Source organism: Schistocerca americana, chromosome 9 (assembly GCF_021461395.2).
Source record: "Schistocerca americana isolate TAMUIC-IGC-003095 chromosome 9, iqSchAmer2.1, whole genome shotgun sequence".
In the NCBI taxonomy this organism is placed as follows: domain Eukaryota; kingdom Metazoa; phylum Arthropoda; class Insecta; order Orthoptera; family Acrididae; genus Schistocerca; species Schistocerca americana.
This window is the reverse complement of record NC_060127.1, coordinates 66,411,521-66,437,292: the sequence shown is the minus strand read 5'-3', so window position 1 is coordinate 66,437,292 and position 25,772 is coordinate 66,411,521. Positions and strand designations below refer to the sequence as shown.

Here is a 25,772-nt window from a genome sequence, read left to right as displayed (position 1 = left end):
ATACACACCAGCAACACACAGTGAACGCCATGATCCCTCAAAAATGCTGGCTGTCTAGTGCACACACACCCCATAACAAATGCCACAGAGAATACAACAATTGGATTTGTGCAACACTTGTAGTACACCCCTGTGAATACAAGTGTGAACTGTAGTATGTTCTAGTAAGCAGTGCCTTTAGTAAAATGGAAATTATTAAAATGGTTGAGTGATGATAAACATCTGTTGTCTGCTTTGTGGTAGGTTGTAGATATTGTGTTCCAGATACTAAATTACATATGTGGAATTCAAAATTCAGGTGAATAGCTTCTGTATTAAAACAGAAATTGCGAAGCTAAACAATTATTGCCACAAAACCAGAAAATAAGGTTCTCGTGACAGTTTTAACCAAATAATCCCCATGCAACTCTGTTGAAAACACACATCTCCTCTACAGTTATCAGCTCTTCAGTTAGATCTGAACATGCTCCTCTACGTAAGTTGCGGTCACACAATGAAATATATGATGAAGAGTGTAGAACCAATACAAAGTTGTGTGAGGGCATTTCATTTTACAAGTTCAGCCAACAAACAAATGTTTAGAAATAATGTCAATGAAAATAGTCAGTTTTTGAAAATATAATGTAACTGGATGGATAAAAGAACTGCTCACCAAGCAGCAGCAGGAGAACACACATACATGTATTGAAGTCTGCAAACTTCTGGGGACTGTGGCTCCTTCTGGGAGAAGGGTTGAAGGAGAAGGAAGAGGGGTGAAGTTTAGGAAAAGGGTTACAGTTTGGAAAAGTCACCCAAAGCCCCGGCTAAGTGGAGAATTACCAGACGGGATGAGCAGGAAAGACTGATTGTTGGGGACTGCATCAGATGAGATTTGAAAACCTGAGAGCTTAAAAGTGGAAGAGAGGGTATATGCAAGACAGAGGTTACTGACAAAACATCATGCATAATTTAATAATAGCGGAAAGCTAAATTCATTGTATGTGGTAGAGATAGTGGGCGGGAAGGGTGGGTAGGTGGGGGTGTCGGGTAAAAATAGACAGGTCAGAAAATGAAAGATACAGAAATCTAAAAGGGAGTGAAGAAAGGAATAGTCACTGTGAAGAAATGCTGACACAGAATTAATTAATGCAAATTAAGTGCAGGTGAGTGGCAAGAACCAAGGACACATTGTAGTGCCAGTTCCCACCTGCGGAGTTCTGAGAAACTGGTGTCTGGAGAAAGAATCCAGATGGCACATGTGATGAAACAGGCACTGAGGTCATGTTTGTCAAGTTGAGAGCATGCTCTGCAACAGGATGCTGTGTGTTGGCTGACACCCATTCATCTTAACTGATAACTTGGTAGTAGTTATGCCAATGTAAAAGGCCACACAGTTTTTATGTAACAGCTGATAGGACTGGTATAGGTGACAGTAGGAGGGTGCTCAGCGCAAGTCTTACAGAAGGGTCAGTCACAGGGATAGGAGCCATACAGCGGGCAGATGGGTGAAGAAGGAGCATAGCGTCTCACAAGGACAATGCAGAGATTGAGAGGGTAATGAAAAGCTATTCCGATACTGGTAGGAAAAATGTTGGACGGAATGGATTTCATTCCAGACCATGATTCTGCCTGGCATTTTGCTTATCACATCTAGAATAGCTATTCGTCACCTACACATGATTGCCAACTCTGGTTCGAGTTGCCGGAGATGGCAGTCGCGTGCGTGCGGTGTGCTTGCTTGTGTGAATGAATGGTGTGTGTTTCTCTTTTTCTGATGAAGGCTGTGGCCAAAAGTTTGTGTGTAAGTGCCTTTTAACTGTGCCTACCTGCAACTTAATGTGTCATCTTTACAGTAAGTATCTGTTCCTACACTGCTAGTATTCCTTCCTTGAATTTCCCTAATGTAAACCTTAATGTCAGACTTATAAAGAAACTCTGAGAAAAAACTGTCCCATCTGCAGGATTGAATTTTAAAAAGTGCCTGAATGAATGAGTCATTATGTGTCGATAAGAGTACAGATAATTTAAGAGAAAATGAAGCACCAGAACTAAAGCGACCAATACCTTATTTTTCATACACATGTTGCAAAGTGACAGTGTCCATTGAGAACTGTTTCAAAACAGTGCTAGAAATGAATTCATTGTTGTGAATGCAGAGTTTTGTTTTGTGGCCACTTCTCCTCTGTGACTACACTGGAAAACTTCAGACTATCATGTAGAAATGGACAGAAAAAAAATTAGAAGTATGTAGAGTCCAAACTTTTCATGAAAGTTAAGTAGCACCTTACCTTTATTCCACTGACAAAATTTCTGAGTTCTGGCGAATTTGAAAAGGAATTTTTAGAGCAATTTTGGTCTGAGTCTATACAAGAAAGATTACGCAAAACAGTGTACAGTGCCAAAATGTATAACCCAAAGACGGGTACACCAAGGAAATACTTTGAAAAATATACAAATATGGCCAGTCACTGGGATGAGCCTGTAATACCTAGAGATTTGTTGGGAGTTCTGAAAGTAAGAATACCAGTCACTATTCGACAACAATTATTTAACACCCCTGATACTGATGTAAAGGAGTTTCTTATCATAACTGACACGTTAGATTTAGTACAGGAGGATGTAAGAAAATCTACTGAAGGAATTGCCAATGGTAGGAATAATAATAATAATGGTAAATCATCATGGAATGGGAACCCTTCAATCACGGGCGATAACAGTCCTAGGAAAAATAAAAGTAAACAGTTCAATAATTGAGGTTATTACAACAATAATAAAATGAATTATGGATCAAAGGTAGAAAACAACAGTAACTAAAGCAATCAAAACCAACTTGTATTGAATAATAATCATCAACAGGGTGATAACGAAAATGTAAATAACCATTTTAATCGTAAAAGGAGAACTGGAAGTGGGCAAAATAGTCCTTATGTGGACAACCCAAAAAACATGCGGTCAGGGCAAGGATACTGGCAACAGCCAGGTCCTAGTGGTTGGAATCCACAACCAACATACGGTTCGCATTCACAGCCAATAAATTTTATGCACGCTATACCCATGCAGGATAATCCTTATCCACAACAGTGGAATAAATGAGTAAGACCATCTCCCACTAACTACCAACAAAATGCGAGGATAGTGGAGATGCCTTCTGAGCAGGAACCAAATAATAAGAAACCATCAAACTAAAATCGGGCCCTGTATGCCTTCGACAGGTGACCAAGGATGGGAACGAAGGCAGTAGGTCGAAGAGCCCACCATTTTGGACAAAGAGAAGAAATAAATAATTCAAGCACGAATAACTGGAATTATAAGCAATGTGACCACCACCATACTTCTTGATACCGGAGCGAGTGTGTCAGTTATGAATATGCAGTTCTATAAAAGGGCCTCGCAGATTAGAAAATTACCAATTTTGCCAGTTTTAAACTGCAAAGTTGTTGGTGCACTAGGACAGAAGGCCCAAACAATCAAGTTCCAGACTCAAGCTGAGATTCAAATGGAAATTGGAGCCATAGCATGCACATTCCTTTTAGTAGAGAATCTTTCGGTCTTGCTGGGACTAGATTTTATGCAGAAGAAGGAGGCAATAATAGACGTTGCCCGTGCGACCTTCACCTTTAAATACCATCAGCAACAGACGACAATTGACCTCAACCATGAATTTCATGCAGCCCGTAACCAATAAGAAATTTGATTTTTTCCATCCGTGTTCCAAAGCAGCTCATGTTGGAGAATGAACAAATGAAATTCTGTCATAATCCATCAAAATAATGATGCACTCAATTCCAAGATTATCAGTGACACTATCAAGGAGAAGGTAAATGAAGCAACAAACATTGAGGAATTTCAAGCTGAACAATTGACAGAGTTATTATCTAAATACCCTGCAGTATTTGCAGATAAGCCTGGTATCGTGAAAGGATATGTCTATGATATGCAGGTATATCCACATAAGAGCTATTGTTGAGCATCTTACTTGGTCCCCTGGACCAGAAAGGAAGAGGTCATGAAAAAGATAAGGAAGATGGTGGGCTGGGGTATAATTGAGACATCGAACTCCCCTTATGGTAGTCCTTCCCTAACAATAAGCAAAGCAGATAAAAGAGTTGGACTGGTTCTTGACGCACGGGACATTAACAAAATTATCATGCCTGTGCAAATGAAACCCGACAATTTAGACGAGGAGATCCAGAAGTTTTATGGCAAAGGATACTTAAGCTCTTTATATCTGAGATCATCATTCTGGCAAATAATGTCCCGTCGACAACGAGGTCATTAGAGACGGAGCACAAGCCCGGGTTAGGGAAGGATAGGGAAGGAAATCGGCCATGGCCCTTAAAGGGAACCATCCCGGCATTTGCCTGAAACGATTTAGGGAAATCACGGAAAACCTAAATCAGGATGGCTGGAGACGGGATTGAACCATCGTCCTCTCGAATGCGAGTCCAGTGTGCTAACCACGCCAGAGTATTTATTGTGGCACTTGACAATGTGCTGGGGCCACAGTTGCTCGATCGAGCCACAGCATATGTTGATGATCTCTTACTAGCAACAGAGAGATGGGACGAGCACATTAATCTATTGCAAGATGTTCTAAGTAAATTTGTCTAAAGGGCAGTCGTGGTAAATATAGAGAAATCAAAATTTGCCGAAAAGTAGATTAAATTTCTAGGACATATTATTTCACCTGAGAGTATCAAACCAGATCCCACTAAGATAGCAGCAATTGCTAACTTCCTTTATCCCAAAACTAAGTGACAATTAAAGAGTTTCATTGGTTTGGCGTCCTCCTCCTGGCATTTTCTACCCACTCAACAATTAAACAGTGATGCATTACTAGGATTATTGAAAAAGAATGCACGATGGTGCTGGACCAATCAATGCAGAGAAGATTTTGATAGGATTAAAGAAGCATGCACCAATCTTGCACCAGCCAGATATGTCAAAAGACTTCTTTATTGCTACTGATAATTCAAGCTATGGCTTAGGAGCACATCTGTTCCAAACTGAACAACAAGAAAATGGACTGGACATAAGAATGATAAGATTTGCCAGTTGTTTATTGGTGAAATGTGAACGGGCGTACACTGTGACAGAACTGGAAGCATTGGCCGTTGTCTTTGCATTTAAAAAAATTCCATTATTATGTCTATGGGAAGTATGTGAATGTTCAATGTGACCATCAGGCATTAATGCTTTCTTGTAAATTGCTACACTGACGTTTAGCTAGAGGGACTCTGGCACTACAGGACTATAACTTTGAGATAAGACATGACAATGGGCCACACCACGTTGTTGCGGATACTCTTTTGAGATTGCCACAAGGAATGTCAGAATTCACAGTAATAGTTGAGAATTCTATGGAATTTAAAGTTTTGTTCATAAAAGACTTGACGTATCGAGAAAGATACACGGAAATGTGGAAAAACTTGTAAAAGTCACAGGAAAATGATCCTATGTGGAAAAACATTAGGGACGTCCTCAAATAACAACAACATAGTGTCTTACATTAATGTTACCAGTTACATAGTTACATGATAAAATTTTTATTCTATAAAATGAAGGAGCCTAACAGTGGATGGTGTGTGTGCATCCCTACAGATCAACTTGAAGATTTAACCTGGTTCACCCACTGGGATTGGGAACATTTTGTAATTGTCAAAACTACACTTAAAATTAAACAATAGTGTTACTTCCCAAACCAGAAAAAGACAGTCCAAGAAGTACTGAGAAAATGTGACATATGCCAAAAGGCAAAGCCAAACAATAGGTGCAGGGATACAGAATTACACCCAATAATAACACAAAGACCTAGAGAGGTAATTGCAATGGACATAACAGGACCCCTACTGACAGCTCAAGGGGTGGGGGGGGGGGGGGGGGGGGGGGTCAAATACATCCTAGCTATATATGATTTGTTCTCCAAACATCTGAAAATGTAGGCTTTGCGTGCAGCAACTGCTGGCAGTATTGGGAGAAAGCTAACTAAAGATTACTTTAGAACAATTGGATACCCTACCACTGTTATAACAGACAATGCTACCTATTTTACTGGAAGCAGATGGAAAAATATAATGGAAGAATATGGAATAAGACACGTCTTAATATCAAGACTTTCACCTAGCAGTACCGCATTTACCCGAATCTAAGCCGCACTCGAATCTAAGCCGCACCTGAAAAATGAAACTCTAAATCAAGGAAAAAAATTTTCCCGAATGTAAGCCGCACCTGGAATTTGAGACTTGAAATTCAAGGGGGAGAAACGTGTTAGATTGCAACTCCAAACCAAAACAAAGTTGGTCCATTGCAATATGAGACAATTTAGGTCGAATGAATGACGATAAAGCTACAGTAGTTTGGTACGTGTGGTAAACTTAGCAGTTAAGCTTTACCACGTAGTCATTGCTATGTGTCAGGCGCTCCGTCCGTATTTATACTAGAGAGCCTTTTTCACGTGCTTTGTCTGGTTTGAATTGATTGCTTATTTTTCTTTGATCTGATAAGTGCCGTTCTCTTTGTTATAGGTTTTTCGTCACTCGAAGCTCAAAATGCATTATTATACTGTGGCATCCATTGTTTGTCACATTCTCATAATGCGTGTTTATGGCCTGTCGCCGCTCGCGGCATGGATTGCTTTCGTGCACCTACCGTCGCTTACAGTTAAAAAAAAAAGAGAGAGGAATCGTCTCATTAGCGAAACAATGGCAAGAGACTGCTATTTGTTGTTACTTACACTGCCGCTTTCTTTGATAATGATCAACAAGAACCAAATAATAGACTGCATATGATAGATGTTCTGAACTAAAGTTTAGCGAAAAATTTTCTCCGTTTGAAAATTTTTGCAGACGCCTCTTTAGTACATTACATACTGCACAGAAATTAGAGTAATCTTAGGTTTAAAAATCTAGTCAGTTGCCGTGCTTCATTTCTGACTGTATCACTATTCAGCATAGGAATAATACGAATATAAACATGACATGATATGTATATTCTTCTGCGTTTGCTGTTGTCTCACTCTAGTTTCGTAGTTTATTAGAAAGACAGGATTTAAATGAGATAACAGGAAACACATAGGAATACATGGCAAAATGTTTACATTCGTATTATTCTTATGGTGAAGAGAATACTGCATGTGATTCACAATTCATAAAAGTTCCTATTAGCAACCATCTCTTGTTACGGGTAGGAATAAATTCAGAACATAGAGTTGGCCATATTGACAAACATCCCAAACAGTCTTGCCAGTCGGATTTTCGTAGTACATTGAAAGGCTGCTACATTCGAAGATGAACAATACAGAATTTGTATTTACTTCATTGGATAATGTATGAAAATGCAGTGGTCAAAACTCGGGGCAGAGAGAAAAGCTCGTCTTCCACCTTTTTTTTTTAAAATTTGTTTACTGACGCAGAGGTTTTGGCGCCAGTATTTATCTTTGTGCCTGCAAAGCATGCCTGCGTAGCGCTACATATATTCGACGGCAGAAGTTAGTTGTGGCGGCACCTACCAACATTTTTCAGAACTTCCGCTTACTTTGCACTCGATTCTAAGCCGCAGGCGGTTTTTTGGGCTACAAAAAGCGGAAAAAAGTGCGGCTTAGATACGAGTTAATATTACGGTAACCCAGTAGAACGAATGTTCAGAGAATTAAACAGATTTACCGGACCTACATGTTTAATAAGCAAACAAAATGGATTGAATATCTAAACAAATTTGTTGAAATATACAATGATTTACCACACCTATCAACTGGATTTACACCAAATGAGTTAATGGGTAATAGTCAGGAGAAGAATGAATCCACTAAGACTATACCTAAGTTGCAAAACAAAGATACGTCACACCAAGAAAAGGTGGAGATGGTTTTATGAAATATTACTATGTAAGTAGAACTCCGTAAAATGAAGTTCAACAAGAAATTAACCAACCAACAAGAATAGGCAGTAAATGAATTTGTATACATCCCAAGGCATCACTTTTAAAGAAGCAGAATAAGCAGAATAAGAAGTGGCACCTACTATATAGAGGTCCCTACATGAAGAATGTTACTAGCAGATGTAAACACTGACAAAATGAAAGGGTTGTATTGCTACAGAGATTTAAAGAGATACCTTCACTAACTGGTAATAACTACAGAAGTGATGTAAATAACATTCTTCTGCTGAGTGTTGGTACACTTGTATAAGTATTGTACATAATAGTTATAAGTGATATACTTACTGCATTTCATAAATTTGTGTCTTGTTAATTTTAAAATTGTACTTTAGGTCACTTGACAACCAGAAAATGCAGAAAACTAATATAAAGAAACTAGAGTCAATCAGGCCAGAGATATGTGAATCACATTCTAAGATTAGTGAATTTCTATATCATTTCAATATTTTATATACTGAATTTTATTATTTGTGCTAGATTAGGAAAAACATTGCACTTTGTTTGTTTTCTACTTCTTGTATGTAATATAAATGTTCATGTATTATCCTGTGTCTTTAAATGAATAATTAAGTGGATAGATAACTTTTGAGCGCATACATGTGTTGACCATAAGTTGTACGTGAGTCTGTATATTTTCTAAATTATTGACTCTGGCTCAGCTTGAGTAAGATTTTGTGTACCATTTGGCTACAGGTTGACTTAAGAGAATTTCTTACTAAAGTATTCCGAACTCACTTATGATTGACATACCGAACATGGACATTTGTCCTATTCTTTCAAAAAGTAATGTTACCCGTATGAATAATGATGAATGTAATAAGAGTTTATATAGAAGGGACTGTGCACTGTGATCAACACAGGTCTGATCTGATCTGATCTGATGATGATTAACGTAGAGGATGAACTGAATTAATGTCAATGTTTACATGATCCTTGTCAATATCTTTTGACATAAGCCACAAAATGTAATCAACTAACAAGGTCATTAATTGTGTTATAACAAAATGAAACTGATGTAGCTGTTGTGTGGAATGTAAAACCAACAACAGTGAATTGGACAGTGGAACATGTGTAACTAAAAACTGTGTAAAGAAGGTGAGATAGACATGTGATAAACTGTGGATTTTTTAAAATAAACAATATCATAACTTTCAAAATGATTTTACGGACACCCATAGAGTGAAATGATATTAGTTGCAATGATAAGAGACGTTGATTTCAGTTAACAACTTAAAACAGTATAACATGCCAGACCTTTAGTGGTGCAGTCACGTCTATGCTATGTGAGTAAGATATTTTGAATCAGACTATACCTGCTGTGGTGCACCAATAATGTGTGCTATGGCACTGGCTCCATTGTATCACACAGCAATGTTTATAAACAGTGCTGGTGAAAACAAAGTATCACGACGGACACCGCAAAAACTAACTGGTGCTGTGTCGTTTACAAAATATTATAAATAAATAGTGGATCACTACATTGAAATGAGAGGACAGTGTTATGATTCTGGGCCATACAATGAGTTGTATATCAAGTGAATCTGTGTGTGTGAAAGCAAACCCTAATCTAATCGTTCTTTTGCAGAGCACCACCAATATATGACATGTATACTAACACTAATTTTCGACTTTCATGAACCCTTCGTGAATGAGCGGAAAATGGGAGGCGACAATCCTGGTGTGTTCCAGTGCAGCATGTGGTCCAGCAGCAGATCCAGACTTCAATGCAGCCCCACTTGCTGTCGTTCTTGAGACTCGACGTGGTGGAAGACCTTCTCATCATCGGCACAATGACCGACGGTTTTAATGACTTATGTCAATCAAAAACTTTTAAAATATTGTTGTAGAAATGAGTTCCTATGAACTAGTCACAGAAATTTTCATAATAAATACTCATATAATTATGATATGAACTTATTGTCAACAAATGTTTGTTAATACCACAAAATTCTATACCAAACACGGAAAGTAAGTAGTTATGGATGTCGTGGATCCCCTCAGATAGCTTTATTCCCAGTTTTCCATATCCAGCAAACCCGAATTGGGGTGGGGAAGTAATGGTCTCCGCCGTTATTTCTGAGGCATCTTTAAGTACCGAAGTAAACCTGACTATTACAAAAATACTTATTGTTATATATATAGATCCATCTCGTATGTTAAGAGGGTGAGTCAAATGAAAACCTTAAATAATTTTTAAAATATTATTTATTGTGCAGAAGTGGTACAAAGCTGTAGCACTTTTCAAAATAATCTCCCCCACGCTCAATGCAAGTCCTCCAGCAGCGCTTACAAAGTGCATAAATTCCTTTCGAAAAAAATTTTTTGGTAGTCCGTGCAACCACTTATGCACTGCATGGCGTACCTATTCATCAGAACGGAACTTCTTTCTCCCATTGTGTCTTTGAGTGGTCCAAACATATGGAAATCACTTTGGGCAAAGTCTGGTGAGTATGGCGGATGAGGAAGACACTCAAAATGCAGGTCTGTGTTTGTTGAAACTGTTGTAAGAGCAGTGTGGGGCCTTGTATTGTCGTTTTGCAAAAGGACATCTGCTGACAGCAATCCACGTCGCTTTGATTTGATTCCAGACCGCGGATGATTTTTTAGGAGATCTGTGTATGATGCACTGGTGACAGTGGTCCCTCTAGGCATGTAATGCTTGAAAATTATGCCTTTTTGTCCCAAAAGAGTCAGCATAACCTTCCCTGCTGATGGTTCTGTTTGAAACTTCTTTGGCTTTGGTGATGAGAAATGGCGCCATTCCTTGCTCGCTCTCTTCGTTTCCGGTTGGTGGAAGTGAACCCAGGTTTTGTCCCTAGTAACGATTCTTGCAAGGAAGCCATCGCCTTCTCATTCAAAGCGCCAAAGAAGTTCTTCACAAGCATCAAAACGTCTTTCTCTCATTTCAGGAGTCAGCTGCTCTGGCACCCATCTTGCAAACACTTTGTGAAACTGGAGCACATCATGCACAATGTGGTGTGCTGACCCATGATTAATCTGTAAACATGCTGCAATGTCAGTGTCACTCAGTGGTTTTCCTTCACTGTGGCTTCAACTGCTGCAATGTTCTGTGGAGTCACAACTCACTGTGCCTGACCTGGATGAGAAGCATCTTCCACTGAAGTCACACCATTTGCGAACCTCCTACTCCATTCATAGACTTACTGCTGTGACAAAAATGCATCACCGTACTGACCCTTCATTCATTGATGACTTTCAATAGGTTTCACACCTTCACTACGCAAAAACCAAATAACAGAATGCTGTTCTTCCCTGGTGCAAGTCGCAAGCGGGGCGGCCATCTTTATACTGATACTGCGACAGTATGTGTGCATCTGCACTATGCTGCCATCTACAGGCCATTCTGCACGCTGTTTGTAGCACGCTTACCAACTTACCGGATAACGGCGTGAAATTTCGATTTGGTATTACAAATTTAAGGTTTTCATTTGACTCACCCTCGTATATTAACAACAACATCAAAACTATTATGACTCTTAAGTATACTGAGACTATCAGACACCTGAAGAGTGAATAATTATGACTAAAATCAGTGCATATTGGCTGTTGTGGACTGTTAAAAACAATTTTGTCACTAAATATTTTTTTTAACAGCCCTGGGTGCAATATAGCATCCATGCCTCTATTTTATAGTTTATAAAAACATTTTTTATTATTTTTTGAAATATGTGATATCATGAGAGACAAGTGTGTTATCAGAGAAACAGATTGGTTTTGCTAGTGCAGAGACGGTGTAACAGTGACTTAACAAACCATAGAAAATAGACTGAAAACAGTGATATCTTTTAATTATAAGAACAATTATTATTATCACTGATTTTTATTTGCATTCTTTCTTCTTGTTCGAGTAGCCATGATGCTAGCAAGACACACTGTAATCTGCTGCCTATGATAAGGTCTGGCATTATTACTATTATGTAAACTACCTATTGTAAATTATTGGAGAAAAATAAGAGTATAATGTTATCCAAGTTTATCTCATATTTTCTGTAAGAATATTAATTATCCTGATCCTCTGCATTCCATCTTTGTTTCGCTGTGGACAATCTGCAACACTGCCAATAGCGGTAATATATTTATAAGAGTTTATTGGCAAGAGTTATAGTTTTATTTCAGATTGAAAATGATGAGAACAATTATGTAATGCTGATTAATGTTTCTTATAATCGAATTCAGTCAGTTATTTTCACGTAGTCAGAACAGATTGATTCTGTGATACACCGATGTTCATTTATCTGCCACCATTTCATGAAAGCTTTACACGGCAAGTTTAAATTGCTAAATAATTCAGACATTTATATTTGCCATTGTAAAAAGAATCCACGTAAAGGTTACTTGACTGTACATCAAAATCTATTCTATGAGAAACTATTTTAACTTCTACCATTCTTTGCTGGTGTCAGAGCATAAAACTTTCTCAGCTAAAGCTCGGAAATCTTTTCAGTAAAATTCGTCAATGTTGTGTGTCTCCCTGTTATAAAAATGAAGTGATAGTCAAGAGTGAAATAAGTTTGTATGAAAGTAGGCAATGAACCTAACTGAATAATTTTAAAGAGATACACTTCTTTACAGAGAACATATGAAAATGGTTGTGTGTTTCAATTTAGTTCACATTCATGCTCATGTCATATTCTAGTCAGGTAATGCAGTAATTGAATGACAATTTAGAACTGTAGGCATATTTAAATATTTATGTAGGATGCTGCTAAATTCACGCATTCACAACACCGTTTAAAACACAGCACATCTTTCACGAAGGCACCAGGCGAATTTGTATCTGATTTTTTGAATAGGTATATTTTTCGTTTATTTTTGGAAAATTTGGGGGTTACAATATTCCACCTCAGTATGACAAACCTATGTTCACTAAACCCTGCATCTGTTTTGATACTTGTTATGAGCTTAGGAATATTTGTTGCTAAGAGGTCAAGTGCATTTTCACAACCATTTGTTATTCAAGTGGGCTCATGAACTAACAGCTCGAAATAATTTTCTGAGAATGCGTTTGGCACAAATTCAAATGACGTTTAATGCTTACCTACGGTTTTAAACATGGATTTTTGCCAACGTATCGAGGGTAAATTAGTCAGCATCAACTATAATTTTATGAGTCATCTGAGTTGGTAGGTCAGTAAAAGCAACTAATTATTTTATTTCGGTTGCCAAGAATGACCTCTGCCCATACTAACTCACAGGAACTATCTGCTTCAATTTCACTACAAGATAAACTACTTCTAAAACACGCCACCGCCATCTGTTTTTAGCCTATCCCTTCAGAACACCATTAGGTTCTTTGCAAAAACTTCGGCTGAACTTATCTCCGGCTTTGGCCAGCTTTCAGTGCCCATTACAATTTGAGCATCAGTGCTGTCTATTGGCGCTCAGAGTTCTGGTACTTTTCCAACACAGCTACAACAATTTACAACTGTTGTACTCATGGTTCCTGTATCTGCTTTCTTCCTACATTTGGCCTGCACCCTTTGAGGCTGAAGCCCTTTTTGTATTTCCATAAGACCCTCTAATTTAAAAACCTGCCCAGTCCATGCCACACAGCCCCTGCTACCTGCATAGCCACCTCCTGCATGTCGTGAACTCCTGACCTATTCAGTGGAACCTGAAACCCCACCACTCTATCGCGTAAGTTGAGGAATCTGCAGCCTACATAGTTGCAGGATCATTTGAGCTTCTGATTCAGAGCCTCCACTCGGCTCTGTACCAAAGGTCCGCAGTCGGTCCTGTCAACTATGCTGCTCTGCTTTCATAAATCTTCATGCAGTGGCACAGTAGCATTATTCCTCTGTAATTCTCACAGGATACCTCGTTACCCTTCTTAAAGATAGTTACAATAAATGCCTTTGTTTCATCATCACAAATCTTTCCACACAGTCACGGAATTACGGTAGGTCCTGCAGCTTTGATCATCTCCAATGTGATGTCATCTAGTCCACGAGCTTTGCCATTTTTCATTTCTAGTACAGCTTTCTCTACATCCAACATCTGCTAATCATCTTTTCCTATTTCCTCAGTGGTGATGTTTCTTTTGTCTACCTCTATCTCATAACACATATCTGTTTCATCCTGTCCTCCTCATAGTTTTTGGAAATATTCTTTCCATACTTTCAAAACTACTACTCCCTCCTGCACAGGTTTTCTTATTTTGTTGATAACTTTTGAATATTTTCTTTCTGCTTCCTTCTGCTACCTAATATACAGTATAGTATCTTCTTGTCATCCATAAAATTCTCTTTTCTTTCTTTTGTGATTTTTTTTCCCAAGGACATATTGTTAGCCAATGCTACAATCTTTCTTGTTGCTCTGCTTATGTGTACTGCCAGCAAAGAATTGTTAGCAGTTAATGTAAAAAATATTCTACATTCCATTTCTGTTTTTGTTCTAAATGGGCACTTTATTCAGCGGCACTTAGGCTTCTGGCAGCGCTCCACTTGTGAGAGTACTTGAGTGTAAGCTACTGCCACCCCCTCCTAATTCTCGGGCATAATCGCAACAATGCTGCCACGGTGGCCAGGTTTGCAGTTTGGTATGCCACGTAATATGTAGCATTTAAAGAACACTGATAGAATTTTCATTATGTGTATTTCAATTCAACACAACATTGCCCCCATCCCTCCCCCTCTGGTACCTTATGTAATTTCATTTTCGTGTATTTTGAGGAGTTCAATAAAACACACAATGTACAGTTGCTTTGAGGAGTTCAATAAAACACACAATGTACAGTTGCTTGGAATGAGTAAACTATTTTGTCTGATTCCTCATATCAACAATCATTTTGTCAACTACAGAGTAATCATTACATTTAAACTTCGGCTCATTAGAGTCCAACTAGGTGATAGGAAATTTACAACGAATATCGATAAGGATTTGAGTTAAGTTGTGACACATAAAATTGGTAACTGACTGAACTGAGCACACTCAATCTGGAGGTCACAGGTTAACGAGGAATGCAGTCAGTTATTTAGGAATTCTTTACAGAAACATACACATAGCTCAGCACCAGTGTAAGTTAATGATATGGTTACTTTATTTTGATTGTTTATCTTAATGGGCACCAAATTGGTAATCATCTTAAGCAGCTCTAATAAATAAAAGATTGTTAGTTTACACATACCTGAAAACCCTTCTGCTTTGCATAGCTCCACATTTCTTCAAATTGCTTTACTTTATCATTGATGCAGTCAACAATTATAAAGGGAAAGTATCCATCATTCACTGTTTTCTTGAATGCTTTCAATAATGAACCATGGTAATGCTTATCCATGCCTGCTTCATACTCGTACACCATCACCTGACAGATTTTTATAGATATCAACAACAACATAACAGAAAAATTTTACTATTCCTAAAACTTTTGTTAGTGAGAAATGAATGCTTACTTACAAGAGGCACTAAAAACTGCTACAACGATAGAAGATGGACAACTATTTCACTTTAAGTTAAGAGTTTTTACTATCGATCAAGTATACAGCAGTCAGTAAAGCATATTTATCCCCGGTTTTTTGAATGAACATTAACTGACTTTGGAAAGGAAGATAGCAGCAGAACTCGAGAAAGTGAAACAGTCCAAATGGCAATGCAGCATGCCACCACTTACAGAAATAGTGGAACGCCCACACAGGTCAAAAACAAACAAATGATACTTCACAGAACACTGATAATACACCGACCAGCATGAAAACTGCAAAGATAATTTCTTTAAAAAAATTATTTTATATTTTGATCACTTTTATGACACTAATATACTACTTTATGATAAAATATTGTGGTGTGATCCTATCTAATTGTCTAAGAAAAGAAAAGAAAAAGACGATTGTAAACAGTAATACAGATTGATTAACACTTTAAGCAAATTTTGAGGAAGCTCAATGAAGGCAATGCACCACCACTTTGGCTTCATATATGTCACATGCCTCTCTTCACATCTTCAAAAGCATTTATTACCTCTTCTTGCACCAATCACAACATCAAACATTTCAGGTATGCTCCGAGAGGTTCCTCTCCCCAGCTTGTCCAGTACACTCTCAAGTGTTCGAACATACAAAGCCATAGCACGAATCTCCACCTCATCGGAGATCTCTCACTGCACTTTATCCTATATTTTTCGATGAGGGCCGTTAAAGTGTGGGTGTGCATTGTCACATGTTAGTGTAAAATCATAATCAATAAATTGAGCTAACAGCACGACATGCTCCTGAATGATTTCCTTCACATACTGATGGGCTGTAAGGCTTACGTCCTCCATGAAGATCAAATCCGCCCCCCGCAGTCATACTGATTTCTGCCCACACCATAAGAAAACCATCCAAATCAGGTACCCTAGACGTATTCCCTCCAGACCCTCTCTCCACCATCAGGTGATTGCAGTCAGATAATGACTCATTGGTGAATGACACTCGCTCCCCTGCTGTGCTCTCCAGCTGCAATATTCTTTTGTGAAATGTAGTCGATGTGTCTCGTGCTCTCTGGTAGTTCTGGGCCTGTAGTAAGCCATCTGGATTGAAAATTGGCAGCTTCCAGTCTTCTTCTGAGGGTTCTATCACTATCATCGACTCCTCAAACTAGGTGGAATCGATTACTTGATTCAACAGCAGTGTGACAGCGGTGGTGAACTTGAAGTTGCAAGAAGTGGTTCTCTATCACCAACGCTGCTCTTCTTGGGCCCAATCCTAGTTTCCTTGAATAGTCTCCACTTTCCCTGTACCTTCTTACAGTTCTGGAAAATCATGGAAGGTGTAGTTTCCAACACTTCTGCAATGTACGGCATGCTGCGACCATCTTCCACCGAAGCAAGAGTTTTTGCAGCATCTTCAAGGCTTAACAGCATATTTACTCCACAAAGCCAATTACAATAATTGCTGAAAGATCTCAATAATACATGTCAATGAAAGAGGAACAATACAAGATACAGCAATACGTGCTACAAGAGTAGGAAAACATTATCGCCTCACATCCAGTGACAAATTTTTCAGGTTGTGCAGGGGAAAAACAATTAAGGCTGGTGCAACTGAAAATCAACACTTCACCAACCCTCACAAAGCATCATCAATAATGGCCCTTGGCCCTCATCCAAAAATATAGGATAAAGTGCTGCATTTTGATTAAATAGATAATTACACATCAATTATTATGGGTCACATATTTTGTGCTGGTCAGTATAGAAATGAGTGACCTCTCTATCTTCACACTCATCAGTCAGCCATCTGTGAGAATGCTGAACAAAAATCCATCACTGAAATACCTTACCTCAATACTCACAGTTTTTCCACTAACACACTCTCTTCATAGTTGAGCTACATTCCTAGATTTTTCCTTCCAATTCTGCTTGTTCTGATGCCCCCATCCTCCCTATAAGTACCTACACAGTCAATATTGCAGGCCAGTGGCACAGGCTTCCTAGAGGGCAAATACACGGCTCCCCAGTGGGGTTTTATGTTCAATTAGAAAATGTGTATTATCTGACTAATCCTGCTTGTACTTTACCTTCGACTCTGAAACAATTTAGAAATATTTCGTCTATAACTGTTTCTGTTCGGTTTGTGGACTACCTGATTTTTGCATCCCCCCCCCCCCCCCCCAAAAAAAAAAAGAGTTATTTATGTTCAATAAATATGATGGCAAGCAAATCCTGGATGACATATAAACATGTATACGAGGGTACATCAGTATGCACCAAATGAAAATGGCATCGAGCGGCAGGCAGGAACATCTAACTGCACTTCTATTTCTTCAATACCAATCTATAATCACATATGTAGTGTGCAAAAAGCTCATGGCACAAGCCACAACAGAGCACTTAATTACTGCGCAAGATAGGAGTTACTCAGTATGAACAATGCCCTCATAAAAATACAGCTATCCTATGAGAGCAAACTGGCTGGAACAACAAGAGAAAGCAGGACAACAGTAAGGGGTCTCAATCTATTACATCTGAAAGCAAGTCAAGTGCCACCTTGCTCAGTGGTAGGCATGAGGAGTATCTCCAAATAGTAATGAGGTTGCTGCTCTATGAGACACAGTGGAATTTCATTCAATTACCTCAAATTGCTCGATTTAACACAAAATGCTCTCACTTTTCAAGTGCTGGGTGTGGGACCTTAAGTACTACATACTTCTGTCAACCATATTCCCTCCTGGCATCGATTTCAAGTATTTTATTGGTGTAATCAGACAAAAGCAGATCACTAAATGTTAGTATTATTAGCATCTGGCAAATATCAATAGGTTCGCAAGCTTCAGTGTCTAAGAATACCAACTGCCATTACCTTGGTAATAATCTTCCGCCCTGTTTCTGGATCTTTATCTTCTTTCTCAGATTCGACCATAAAGTAATCATCAAGGCAGAGAATTCTAGGAGCTGAACCACCCATTTCAACTTCTTTATCCTGTATAATGAAGCACACAAAAATGAATGTCAGAAGATACTTAATTTGATTTTTCGAAACTTTCTGTTTAACAAATTTTACAATGAACATTTTCTCTTCTTACGCATTTATGAACACATTACACACTGCGCAACAAAAATTTACACTATAGATATCTTGCATGTAGCTCGTAAAACACACTATGCAGGTGCCTCTCTGGTTATGACTTTCATCAACAAACACTATACATCCCACACAAATAAAATAATGCTACAGGCTTTAGTATCTGTTCGTGAGTCCCTTCCCTATCTCTCCATTGTATTGTAAACTGAGCAACAGAAAGGAAAACAGCTACAGTGGCAACTCTTGATTAGAATAAAAACTGTGCACACACATCCTCAGGGACGCACACCAAATGTCCACAACTACAGATCACATAAATAATTGCACGAATAACAGGATGTGTGTGTGTGTGTGTGTGTGTGTGTGTGTGTGTATGCTGGAACCCTCTGTCTTATTTGGAAACCCAGAATATATGTAATCTTTCATTGTGGTCTACACACATTCTTGTTTGTCAACCCAGCATTTTTCTTTATCTGCCAGATTTTTTTATTTAAACAGGCCACAATGTATAGAGATTAGATTTTACAGGTATTCTGTTAATACATAATGTAACTGTACCAAGCTTACCCACCTCGTAAGTGCACAATTACCCCCACCCGACCCTATTAAAAAAAGTGAATTAAACACAAGATTCTATTGAAACTAAAAGCTGCTGAAGGGTGATCCCTAGTTGTTTCTCTAGCATCAATCTCAGTGTTGCGTGCAGTATTTGCTAGATCTATCAACATTCACAACTGATATCATTAGTAATGCATTGCTGCTGTACCAGAACTTAATATTGAAAGACACTTTAAGCAGAAGATTAAGTATATGATACCATAACAGTGATTTCTGTATCTCCTCTCCTTTGTGTGCTTAAATGATAAATATGAATGAAATATGTATAAGGACTGTTCTTTATATCCCCACATAAACAATGAAAGATAAACTTTTTTGTATAAATCATGCACTGTTTTTCAAAATATTTGCCTCTAAAATTTACACACTTGTGTGTGTGTTTGAATTAATTCTCAAAACATTTTTCCCACTTTGATGTCAATACCTCAGAAACATGGTTTTGTTCAATTTGACTCCATCTAGAGGTGATAAAAATCGTTACCCACACATTGTATGTTGGATGTGAGGGAACAAAAAGAAGTTACTAGGCATTAAGCGAGGTGAATTATTGGCAATAGGACATTAATTCGACATTTTTCTCTGCCAAGTAATCAATTGTTTGATGTGAAAAGAAACAAGCACTCATCTTCTTCAAAGTTCTTCACAAAAGAACTAATTCTGTTGCTTTCGGTTAAGCTCAGAACATCCAAAACAGTTGACTACTGTTCAGTTTCTGACCTGTATGAATACATCCAATATTTGTCTCTCATTATGATGATCCGCATGGATTTCACAGCCTCTCAGTTAAACTTTTTGCACTTATTCCTATAAAAACCAACAAAGTGTCTGTTTCTGATTTCAATCAAACTGTATGGAATTCAATTTGGAACAAATACTTCCCACTGCTAAACGATTGTGCAAAACCATATGTACCACAGTCTTCCATATTCATAGGAAGCATCTATTTCACAACCAGTGACGTGCTGATCGTCTCTGACTATCACACACACAGCATTGGTGATTTTGGAGTGACTGCCAATCTTGGTTGAATTCATTGCAAATGGCAGCATTACCCTGATAAAATTCTGCAAATCAACTGCATATATTCTCCCACCAAGATGATCAATTGTGGAAGCTTGAACAAAGTGAAACATGGCAATTTAGTCGAGTTAAGCAGCCACAAAAATGGTAAAAAGCTGTCCGACACAAACCCTTGTGTGCAGTTTCAATTTTGTCACAACACACTTCCTGTTATTTCTCACTGTAAAGAAACCGGTGGGATATATTCTCAGCTGCCAACGTTTTACAGCAACAAATGACAGATTTTAAAACAATAGTAATGTCACATCTCAACAGCACCATGTATTGGGTGTTTGTCAAAACTCAAAGGCAACCCTGCATTGCACTTGTCAATATATACAGGCAAACATAAACTTCCTGGTCTCCATCTGGAAATCTGTACCCTAAAGAAGTGACATCTGAATGCAAACACTTAAGACTCCACATCATATTTCTTATGCCATTGCTGAATCTATCAGAATCTCCTTTTTCATCAAATGTGATCATTTTACGAAAATCAGGTTTTTTCATTTTTACGCTTTGGTGGCAGTCTCCAATTACACTCAAAATTAATGACAGTGTTCCGACCAGAGCAGATCCAAATAATGTGATCCTCGGAGAAGAAAAAGGAAATCCTACAAATAAAAATGACTTACAGCAGAGAAACAGCTCATCAATACTAGTAGCGGAACAGCAATTACAGAATTATTTTGTATCGATGTTTATAATACTCCACAATCAATACTACACTAGACATTCAATTTGCACGGCAGACAGACACACACACACACACACACACACACACACACACACACACACACACACTAACTACCTTGATGAGTTTTGCGACAAATGTCTTCCCAGACCCGGGAGGACCTCGAAGTATGATGACGATCCTCGTGGGGCGTTGCAGTCTCCCAGGACTCTGCAGCAAGTCTTCCACCATGACAGAACGTACGACTGGTTCCTGAGTCGAAGGAGCAAGTGAGGGAGGCGGCGGGGGTCCATCCATAGTGGCTGGGATGCCGTCGCCAATTGCTGAGTTGTTGCTGATGGGAGGGGGCGGCGGAGGAGGGGGCGCCGCATCTGCAAGGGCATTCTGGGCCTGGCTGTAAGCAGTAGAAACACACATCATAACTCCAATATCCAAATATGCTGACAAGTTTTGTAAGGTAAAACTGATACTTCCAGTTTTCCTTTTGACTTCTCTCCTCTGGCGACAACCTCTTCCCTCTCACTACATCATGAGTCCAACATGACCTTTGTATTTAGTTAGAGGTTAGCTTCATTTCCTCTGCCATGTTATTCTCTTGTATCTCATTTCAGAAGCTCCTGCTGCAAACTCTTTATAATTACACTGTAAGGTTATGGATATGCAATATTTACCTGAGTATAAGACAACCCTGATTATAAGACAACGCCCCCCCTCTCCCCCCTTCTTCCCAAGACGCTTTTTGAAAAAAATTATTTTTGGCATATTTTGACTGATCAAAACTACAAACTGTTTTATTGACATAAACCATCTTCCTAAATAGTTAACATTATACTTATTCTAAATTTGTGCCACTGATTCAATACCTATATTTTGTTTACACAAGGATAAGCAACACAAACGAAAAGAATGGTATACATTAATTTGCGGACCGTTTCTTATCTACATTTTCTGCTTACTGACTCTGTCATCTGTGGTATCACTATTTTTAATCATTATCCTAATATTTATATCTCTGTTGTCACAAATATTCGGCCGTTTTTTCCAAATATGTTGCCATTTCTGAAGATGTGGTTAATGTTACAATGTCTCTTGATCCAAATGCATCGTCTGCTTGCCGTTCTCTGATCGGCTGCATAGAACCAGCAGCTGACATCTTTTGTTCCTGTCATACACCACAGTGAGTGTCGACAACACTGCAGCACAAAACAAGTAAGTATGCCACTGGCACCTCCCCAGTCTTTCACCGACTCCTGCGGAAATGAGTACTAATGTTGAGTATTTGTCCAATTTTAATGTCCATTCAATTCTGATTACAAATGGATTCAGGTAGATTGCAGTTTAAACACAGCAGATCTTCCTAAAAAGCCAAAGTACTACTTATAGATTTACATGGTTGGCAACATGACGTAATTTGCTGCCCACTCACTACTCCCCTCCCCGCACTCAAGTTATCAGCCAAGCTCATATCACTGTTTCCACTCAAAAACTTCGGTACTGTTGTTCTCCAGCAACTGTGAAACGTGGACTTGTAGGGTGCAAGTTATATGTAACAACAGCTACTAATACGTAAATCAAAGACCATAATCACAATTTAAAAAATTCTTGAAGTTTCGCTCATTCTGCGATCTATTGATGTCTATTGCTACCGTCTTCACAACGGGTCTTGTGTTGTAATTTATTCTCACAATAACAATTACAGCCAGTTTAATATGATGTATTTCTTTTGTTAGACATTTCATTCTGAATTAATTTTCCTTCCTGTATTATCTGAATATCACCATCATTTTCTAAAGTTGATTGAAATCTTGTAATTTTTTTAGCTGCTACTCTGATATGTGAACAGCAACAAAATTTCTCATTTGCAGCCCCCTTTAGTAAATCATTACAGTCTCTCATAATCAAGTAAAATACTATCTGGGTTCAGAATCAAGTAATGTTATATGAAGGACAACGTTTTCGTTTTCAGATGTTACCTTTATTTAAAAAGCAGCATTAATATTTCTACACAGTATCCATGTTCATATGAGAAATTTTAATGCAAACCTGTTCAAACATGATAAGAGTTTGTAAGATGATAGAATTTAATGCTATTTTCTCCTGTGTTTCAAAAAATTGTAGATAGAGGATAGTTCATAGTTCATCATGTATTCTTTGCATGAGCGTACCAGAGTTAAATGTCATTTGATTGTTCGAGCAATATTGATAAACGTATGGAGTGCTTCAGCATATTGGGAAATCTTGGCCTGTTTGTATGCAAGTACTGATTTCCCAGTCATGCCCTACCAAATTCTTCAAAATAAATCTGCACGTGATCTCAACAGTCAAAGCTCCATCTGTAAATGTAAGACTACCCCTATATGCTTTATCAAACAATGTAAAAATGTTAACTATAGCTTAATCTGGGAATATAAGACAACTCTGTATATTTGGAATGACAATTTTAGGAAAATCTCATCTCATAATTGAGTAAATACAGAAGTTACTCCTGGAGTATTGATATCTATACCTTAGACATAGTTGCCTAGCACAGCAGTACTGTTACCAAGGGAACCCGCAGTGATTGAGAAGCTCTGGTGCCAGCCGTTACAGGTGGTGCAGAAGGAAAGTAGTGAAGGGAGTCGTGGGTGGATGTCAGATGTTATTGGATGCTACATGACCGCATGCCGCGAAAAGTTCAATAATTCTGTTAAATGTTGCAGTGTTCTTGGATGGAGTTGATGACTCATCAATATTAGAAGTGAGTCGTTAGCAAAGATCAGTACAAGTAATGGTTATCCCAGAAAAGTAACAACAAGCTGAAATGAAAGTGAATGTCAGTACATGTGCATAGAAACATTAGAAGTGTGTACCATGCCTTGTACTAGGGACAATAAACCTTTCAGTTCTATGAAGTCAGTGTCTCCTTTCAAATCCTTTTCATAGCTATTACAACTAGAGAAGGATTTATGTTTTTAATCGTAAATGTGGTCATTTTGATAGAGCATTTACTGGTAGGCACATTGAGAGTAAGATGCCCGCTCTAAGCTGTGCAGCATAAACATTGGTCCAATCGCCATGCTTCTATCAACACAGCTCGTTTTAAGAGAGGAGCTTGGCTGTGATAGATATCAATAACGGAGTAGGCATCTTACAATGCCTCTGCTAGTCCATATTAAGCAGAAATAATTTCCATCTTCACTTATAATTTCATTTTGTAGACTGTTTTCCTTACAATTACCAATCAGTTACACAGAGGATAATGGTCCTACAGATTTTCTTCCAATTTATTATTTTATTCTTCAAAAATAAATTTTGCAATACAGTAATCCACGGCCAGGCGCAACTGTGCATGAATTGTGTCAATCACAAAACATTATCTTCTACCATTCCATTGTTGTTTTACAATTGCAAGCACATACCTATTCCTTCATAACTGCTTCAGGTAACACAATGATAATACGTGTTGTCATATACCCAGGTGAGCAGCAATAATATAGAACAAACAACAAGCAAAGTGAGAAAAAACTTACGATCCATGAAAGAAATTGACTCAAATTCTGAGCTAGCAGCACAATCTGACGATGTGGCAATTATCTATGAGATAATTAGTGGTCACATAAGTGACGTAGGGATCTAATGCAACTGCACTGTTTAATGCTTCAAGTTGGTCATTACTATAGGGTAACACTTGTGTGCAATGGAATGATATATTGAAAGTTTATTTCATTATTGTTTTATTGAACAGTGATTTAGCTCACATAAATTAAACAGTGGTTTAGCTTACGTAATGTAAGTTTTTTGATACTCATTAGGTTGCCCTCCATTCAGAGGCTGTTGCACTCAGCGACTGTTATTTTGACTTGTAAATAACAGATTTCAGCTAGAAACTATCAATTCTCAATGCACTATCATTTTTGGTCAATGCATGCAATTGAATATCTTATTCAATGAACTGTGGACAAAGCCTGACCAACAGGCATTACACGCATTGACCAAAAATGATAGTGCATTGAGAATGGCTTTTTTGATACTGTTTAATTAAACTAATATTAAACTGTGACTTTGTTCATGCATGTTTCCCTTGGTAACATAGAGAAAGGCATTCCTTACATTTGTGCTAAGTAAACCTGCTTCTTTCTACCGGTTGAGAGCTCGAGCATGTACAATGAGACGCAAAGCTGAAATCTGTCAGTATTTCTTTCATAACTGATATACTTTGTTGCACAACGAAGGACTCATTCTATGAGTTCGTACAAAATTCCTTATTTTCTATATGAGTTTGTACAAAATTCCTTATATTCTATATGAGTTTGTACAAGATTTTATTATTTTCTACAGTTCCAATATTTTAATGCTAATACATAAATACAATTAATCTCCTCAATTTACGCACCACTCCTTGAGAAAACTGCCACACTGCACCTGAAATTTGAGACTCGAAATTCAAGGGGAGAGAAAAGTTTTAGACCACACCTCCAAATCAACAAAGTTGGTTCATTGTAATATGAGACACAATTTAGGTCCAACGAATGATGATACAGCTACAGTAGTTTGGTTCGAGTCATAAGCTTAGCAGTTAAGCTTTACCAGGTAGCCATTGCCATGCCTCTGGCGCTCCGTCCGTATTTATATGGGTACCCTTCCTTTTTTACATGCTTCATCTGGTTTGAATTGATTGCTTATTTTTCTTTGATCTGATAAGTGCCGTTCTCTTTGTTATAGGTGTTTACATCACTCTAAGCTGAAAATGCATTGTTGTACTGTGTCATGCATTGTTTGTCACATTCTGATAATGAGTGTTTACGACCTGTTGCCGTTCGCGGCATGGCTAGCATTTGTGTGCGCTATCGCCGCTTAAAATAAAAAAAAAAAAGAGAGGTATTGTCTCATTAGCGAAACAATGGAAAGAGACTCTATTTGTTGTTACTTACACTGCTGCTTTCTTTGATAATGATCAACAAGAACCAAATAATAGACTGCGTATGATA

The 25,772-nt window shown here is 38.2% G+C and overlaps 1 protein-coding gene across 13 annotated transcripts in view; it reads right to left on the bottom strand.

Annotated features, from left to right (window-relative positions):
- LOC124551171 (YLP motif-containing protein 1-like) overlaps positions 1-25,772 on the bottom strand; it is a 383,298-nt gene that overhangs the window by 124,710 nt on the left and 232,816 nt on the right. For all 13 annotated transcript variants that reach the window (XR_006967786.1, XR_006967785.1, XR_006967783.1 and 10 more), the window contains exons 17-19: positions 20,923-21,199; positions 18,213-18,332; positions 15,062-15,238 (exon numbers count right to left, since the gene is read on the bottom strand). Coding sequence is in view for 7 of the 13 variants with exons in the window: in XM_047126156.1 (XP_046982112.1) it covers positions 15,062-15,238; positions 18,213-18,332; positions 20,923-21,199 (574 nt within the window). In the remaining 6 variants the exon portion in view is untranslated. The remainder of the gene's footprint in view (positions 1-15,061; positions 15,239-18,212; positions 18,333-20,922; positions 21,200-25,772) is intronic.